At 34.5% G+C, this 7,135-nt stretch overlaps 1 protein-coding gene across 1 annotated transcript; it reads left to right on the top strand.

The window, feature by feature from the left end:
- Positions 1-3,619: 3,619 nt before the first annotated feature.
- LOC122644832 (protein FAR-RED ELONGATED HYPOCOTYL 3-like) lies at positions 3,620-5,414 on the top strand. Its single transcript, XM_043838212.1, has 4 exons — positions 3,620-3,905; positions 4,102-4,818; positions 5,124-5,227; positions 5,316-5,414. The coding sequence occupies exons 1-4, from the start codon at positions 3,620-3,622 to the stop codon at positions 5,412-5,414; spliced, it is 1,206 nt and encodes a 401-aa protein (XP_043694147.1).
- The last annotated feature ends 1,721 nt before the right edge of the window (positions 5,415-7,135 follow it).

Raw genomic sequence — 7,135 nt, 5'->3', positions numbered from 1 at the left:
TGACGTAGGGTGGTCATTTCAGCTCCTATGTGAAGAATTGGAGGGAATTGGAGCAGACAGCGAATTGGAGGTGATAAAAATTCCAAGTTTATCTTTGCTGACAACACCTTCAATTAGTACTTACCCAAAAGGATTTTAAAGTGAGGTTGGACCTTAACGGTACCTAACCCCTGAGTTGTTGATCACTCGACCTTGACCGGTCAATCTCCTTTCATTGCTATCTCGTGCATGAAGGGTTGCCCATGCTCCTAATTAAGTTCATCTGGGTCTTCTATCTTTAAATTCAGGTTCCGACTCAATCAGCTCTCCTCTCTACGAATGACGAAGGAGAAGAAGGTTGAGAGAGCAGGTCATCCTTTTCCCAAAAGGGACATTTTTATACCTTGACAGCTTGTAGTAAACTCCTAGCTACTGCATCATATTGTAGACCCTCCTTGGTCCTATAAAAAAGGGTGCTCTTAAACTGGGATAGGTGGTTACCTCTCACATGAATGTGCACCTGCATGTACATGTAGAGGGACTGGGTATCCTTATCTCCTCCAGTTCCCCCAGGTACTTTTATCTGCTCCATTTTTTGCCCGCTCCCCATTTCCCCAAGTTCCTCTAATAGACGGGGGTGGACCCCACCCGAGCAGTGTGTTTGGGCAGGGGTAGGGTGGTCATTTCCGCCCCCTCTATTAGAGGAACTTGAAGAAATGGACTTGCCCAGGAAATGAAGTAGATAAATGTCCGTTCCCTAGTACCTGTAATAGGAGGGGCGCAATGACCACCCTACTCCTGCCCGAACACTCTACTTGAGTGGGGTCTACCCCATATATTACAGGCACTGGGGCCACTGCCTACTGTGCGTAATTTCTATTCTCTATTTTTTATGTGAGAGTTTTGAATGTTTAGATTCCATCTCAGGGGTTAAGATTGAAAATAACTTAACTTCCAACTCTCCTAATCATACCAAACCATTGTTCTTACATTTGCTGTTGCGGTCCATGGTCTAAAATAGAATCTAGAAGATCACAGAGGTAGGGACCATGCTCCGAACCAGGATCAGATTGAAGGATTTGTAGAATACGCAAAAATCCAGGTTTTAATGTAGTTCTATAGAAATATCTCAGTATTTACCAACCACTACCAAGCTGAATAGCTCTAGCTTGGCACAGCTTTGTGCTTCCCTGTTTCTTTCCGAGGCCATGGACAAACAAACTGCATCTTGGTTTTTTTCTGTTGTCATTATAATTTGTTATTTTATTTGGGTTGTAAGGAACAAAGTTATTCGTGGTCAATCCACGAAAGACCTTACCCCTGTTCTTTTAAATGTTTCTAGATGGCTCAGAGACCTTAATCTATCGCCACCGCACTTAAATGATCATATGATAGATTCCTTTAATTGTCCGCACAGTCTAAGTAAGCTAAATTCTAAAACTAACTATGAAGTAAAATTACCTGTTTTATGTTGCGCAGGTCTTTCTAAACCAGCCATAGGCCTAATAGGATGGGCTTATTGTTTTTTACTTGATGGCCAGAGTGTTTTAACTACTGCAGGATTTGCTGCTTCAACTGATGACATGGAGGCTGAGCTACTTGAAATCTTGCAGGGGTGGAAACACGCTGTGACTGACAAAATCCAACCCAATGAAGTGTGGATCAATAACCAGCGTCTTCACAAGCTTTTGATATCTAGACCTGCTAACAGTATCCTGTTAATATCATTCCCCCCTTTTTTGAACTAGCAGAATTCACTTTTAACTTCTCAAATGTACAGTTTAAATACAAAAACAATATCTGGACCCGAATCTTAAAGTCTTTAGCTATGTACTCACTTACTAATAGAATGACTATCCCACCTTTTCTTTATGATGTACAAACTTTTTGTTCTCTTTAAATAAATCTGGTTTTTCATCAAAAAAAAACTAGAAGACTTCCCAATGATTAACTCAGCTAGACAGAGGCTTTAACATCAGTGTCGCCAAACCCTGGTGACTATTTTCAAATCAGAAATTATTAGTTTATATGAACTCCAGTTGCTGTGATAGTTCTCCAACTGAATAGTCTGAAAAACAGAACGGTGGTTTGAATGTGTAATGTATGGAAGATTAACCTTAGATTAAGACCAAAAATCAAGAAATTAATAGATAATATCAGATTTATCAACAGAACCTTTAACTACCAAGTTTAAATGGAAACTAAGCAAAATGAAAGAAGATAGGTTTTGATATAAATGACATAAAAAACAAGGTATTCGCCCAGGTGATGGAGAAGAATATAGACGAATTAGGGAAGAAATAAAAGAATTGAGAGAAGAAGATTATTAGATTAGGAGCTTGGAGAGAGCACACTTGATAGAAAGACTCAGATTAGCCAAGGGGAAAGAGAAAGAATCAGTCACACGACCAGTACCTCAGCACCATGTGAAACTCAAAAAATTTCTATTCTTTGTATTGTAAATGATTGTCTTATATCTATTTGCTAAAAAAAAAAAAACTCAGACCTGGATTCCTTTCACAATCTTAAACTAACTCAAAGACCGACACAACTAGAATTCCTTAAAAATACCCCCAATAAAAATTAAATCTTCTTGGGCTGGGCTTCCAAATTGGGTCTTGTTTGTCCAGCCAGACTAGTGCATCTACATCATTTGCTCTCCAAGAAGGGGATTTGGATGCTTTCTATAAAATATTGTAAAAACAGTTTAGGTTGGCCTTTTCTTGTGGATGAGTTTATTAGTACTCTACTATGTATTAACTCTGTTGGATAACTTTTAGTCTCATTAATAACATGAAATCCGACAGGTTTTATTCCTACTCTGTTAGTTTTCTTGTCTATTTCTTAGGTTTTCTATGTGTTTATGAATCTCTAACTTTGAGAATCAACATTGTTACAAAAGAAAAAAATTTGAGAATCAACATTACTATCTTTATATACTTTGCTACTCTTCAGGTGGGTTATGGATAATCCAATAGAAAGATTGGATATGCCTTTCATCGGCATGCAATTTAATTATGAAATGATGCATTTTAGTTCTATAACAGTTACAGAGGAAGATTGGGTTTTAGTGTCAGAAGAGAATATGTAAATAAAAGCAAGAAAGATTATATAATGGTAATTTCAAGGAGATTAGTTTGTAGTAAATAAGGTATTTGGCAAAAAGACAAGTGTGTTGATGATGCAAATATGAACCCTCGAGCGGAGACGAGAACTGATTTGTCCTGCTCACATGGAATAAAGATTATGAAAAATGGGAAATACAATTGCCATTATTTTATTGAAGAGCATAATCATGATCTTTAAATAGAATCTACCACTCACATGATGTGGTCACAACAGATCATTTCAGACATACAGACCTTTCAAATTGATTTGGCCGATGATTCTGGAATTAGACCTAAGATCGTATTTAAGTATATGGGTAGACAGGCAGGTAGGAGACAAAGCCTTGGTTATACTCGAGTCGATCATTACAATTACCTCCGTACTAAACGTCAGCATGACTTATGTTATAGTGAAGCAGAAAGTTTGTTACGGTATTTTGGGAAACAAACCACCGCTCAATCCCTCTTTTATATATAGCTTGCAGTTGGATACAGAAGAGCAGATAATTAATAATTTTTGGGCCGATATGAAAATGGTAATATATTATGCGCTTTTTGGTGATGTTGTGACATTTGATACAATATTTTGTACGAACAAGAAGAATAGGCCTTTTGGCGTTTTTTCTGGATTTAATCATCATAGCAGAGTTATTCGATTTGGGGCATCACTTTTATACGATAAGAAAGCTAAATCATTCAAATGGTTGTTTGAGACTTTCTTGGAAAGTTACAGACAAAAGAAGCCTATAACATTTTTTACAGATCAAGATGTTGCAATGACAAAGACAATTTCAGAGGTGTTTCCTGAAACATGTCATGGTTTGTGTACTTGACATTTGATATAGAATGAGATTAAACATCTAGGTAACTTAATGAAGGATGGGTCAAGTTTCCTATCAGATCTGAAAAAAATGCATATATCAATATGATGAGGAAGAACAATTTGAGACTACATGAGAACAATTAAGGTTTGAGTATCAAGTTGAAAATGATTCATGGTTGGATCATATTTAAGGACTTAAACAGAAATGGGCCATATGTTATATGAAGAATGCATTTACAAGAGGTATGCGGAGTACACAGCTAAGTGAAAGCATAAATGCAGACTTGAAGGATTATACAAAATGTACTTTAGATATTGTATACTTTTTTAAGCATTTTGAGCGGGTAGTGAATGATAAGCGTGCTAGTAAATTGAAGGTTGAGTTTGATTCAATAAATAAGCTCCCAAGGAACACGTTTACATACTCACCCATTATGGTACAGGCAATAGAAGTCTATACTCTTTTAATATTTGGCTTATTTCATAATGAATATGCATTGGTTGGTTGGTGCCACATAAAAGAGAATGATGAAAGTAATACCTTACATAAGTATGTTGTTGATGTTCTTAATTCAACTGAGGTGGAATATATAGTTAAGTATAATTCATCTGAGTCTATAGTTGAATGTAGCTGCAGAAAATTTAAGTCATTTGGCATCCTATGTTGTCATGCTTTGAAGATTATGGAAAGACTAGATATCAAGTATATTCCAGAAGCATACATTTTGAATAGATGGACACGTAAGGCAAGAAGAATAGTAGTGGAAGATATCAGTCAAAAAGAAGTTGAGGAAGATATAAATTTGGATTCTACACAGCGTTATAAGATTCTTTGTTCTAAACTAGTAAAGATTGTTTCACAAGCATCCAATTCAGTTGAGGGATATGCATTGGTTAACAATGTTGCAAGTGATTTGTGTAAATAATTAGACATTCTTTCTCTGCAAACATCAAACTTAAATCAAGAAGAATCAACTGAAGAGGTAGATCTAACTATTGCGAAAGGGCTTAAGAAGAAAGAGAAGAAGAAGAAGTCGGGCTCCAACCTAAATAAACGAATTAAAAGTTGTATCAAAAAACAAAAAAAAGAAAGAAATCGAAACCAACGGCAACTAATACCTCTCAAGTCCCACCTACACTATGCCATTTGAAACATTCGGTTGGATCTCAAGTACTTTCTAATCATTTTTTGCTTTAATAATGTTAAATTCTAGGCTTCAGCTTTGTGATTAATTGTTTGACATTTTATGCATATGCACAAAGGTCATTTGATTATTCTATGGATTGTATATATTCCTCTCAAGTCTCTATTTCTCAGGTATTGCTTTGGTAATTTAAGTATATACTCATTTTAGGATAAGTCATTGTCAATTATTTATTTATATTTAATTGCTTCATTTGTGTAGGCGAATATTGATCTATTTGTCTCCCAGTATTCCATACCTTCTGCAATGGGTGCTTCATCGGTGAACTTATTTCATGATCTGAATGTTTATCTGACATAAGATAGGTAGATTTTCTGTCCACAATAGTTTATCGCAATACAATAATTGATTTGCTTTGATAGCAGAAAGAAATTGTTGAAAACTTTGAGTAATTCTCTTTTCATCTATAAAGCCTCTCTCTTTCTTAGGGCTGTTTAGATATCTAAGAAAAATGTTGATTGTAAACAGTTGTTTTATTTTTATCTGTCTTAGGGAGGAAGGAAAGCATGACCTGAATAGAGTAACCAATTCCAGAATGGCATGGTTGAGTTTTTTTGTACTCTTAGTAGATGTTTTTGTGGCAGACTTGTAATTGTGGCATGGTAGAAGACATTTTCTAAGAAAAATGTTGATTGTAAAAGTCCATGATTGTCACATTTTGTTTAGATTTGGAAGCATAAGGGTTTCATGAGTTTATATTTATTCCTATGATTGAACTTAGGCATCAAATCCACAAAATATAATTTTTCTTTTTGAATTAACAAAATATCCTATCCTTCTGAAATTAGTATTTAGAAGTTAGGAACAATTGATGTTGACTCAAATGTTTATTGAATTTGTTGAATGTGTTTATTGAATTTGGTGAATTGAACCCTGTGCAAACTGCACAAGAAGTCAATGTGAAAAAGTATCTAACTGTATGAAAAGTATTATGTTGTATATTTTCCATGCCAATTTTACTACTGATTGAACAATAAGCTTGGTATTTTAATTTTTTGAAACCATGGACATCGATGAAGTTGATTCAATTATCTGAGTTATAAATCAACCTATGGATGAGTATCTTGCCTTCCACGTGAAATATAAATTGTTCCTTAATTATGTATTTGTGTTTTTTATTGAATTAATTTGTATCAGTTAATCAAGTTTACAATAAGTGGTATGTGGTCCATTCTGTGAAAAATGAATTTTTTGCTGCTTCCAATTAGATTTATAATGAGAGTACCGTGCTTAATGTTTTGCAGGAAAATATTGTTAATCCTTTGTTTGAGAAGCGGTCAAAACAGTTTAAAGTTGTGACAATGATTCCAACTAGTCACAATCATTACTTTGAATTTGATAATGTGGGAAAGTATGGGATGATATGTTGACATTTGGATATACTTGTTATTTTAATATTCAAACATTGAGGTCTTAACATGTTGGCAATGTCTAGCATTTTTTATGTTGATAAAAATAGATGACATTGGTTCAATAGTATTTTTTTGGAATAGCAACATAAGTCATATCTTTTAATCGCAAATGCATTCCATGCTGTTGAGAGTGTAAGCAATTTAAAGTTGAAAAAAATAAGAGCAATGAGATTGTTTTAAAAGAATAACAATTCTTCTTAATAAATTATCTACTTCAACACAGATACCTTTTGATTTGGAGCATATGGTTCTTTATTCAGGTATCACAATATTAATGATTTTGAATTCATGATAAATGCTTTATTGAGTTAGATCACATTCTTGTTGGAGAAAAATGATAAAAACAATATCTCCATAGGAGGTCCTCCGAGTGAAAGCTTAACTGAATCGTGAATCATGTAGATCAGTTGTGTTGATAGTAAGGGGGCCGATTAATTTTTCTATTTAATAAAAATTAAGAATTTCATTACTGTTGATGTTCCAATATATAATTCTTTTTTCTTGTGAGATAGATTTTCATATCACTAGTTAGTTGCAATTTTTGCTTCTAGTTAATTCTTGAGAGAATATGAGTCATTGGCTTTAATTATAGATTGGATGGTCATGGCA

The sequence above is a fragment of the Telopea speciosissima genome, chromosome 11 (genome assembly GCF_018873765.1).
Source record: "Telopea speciosissima isolate NSW1024214 ecotype Mountain lineage chromosome 11, Tspe_v1, whole genome shotgun sequence".
Classification (NCBI taxonomy): Eukaryota; Viridiplantae; Streptophyta; class Magnoliopsida; order Proteales; family Proteaceae; genus Telopea; species Telopea speciosissima.
This window is presented reverse-complemented; position numbering and strand designations above follow the sequence as displayed.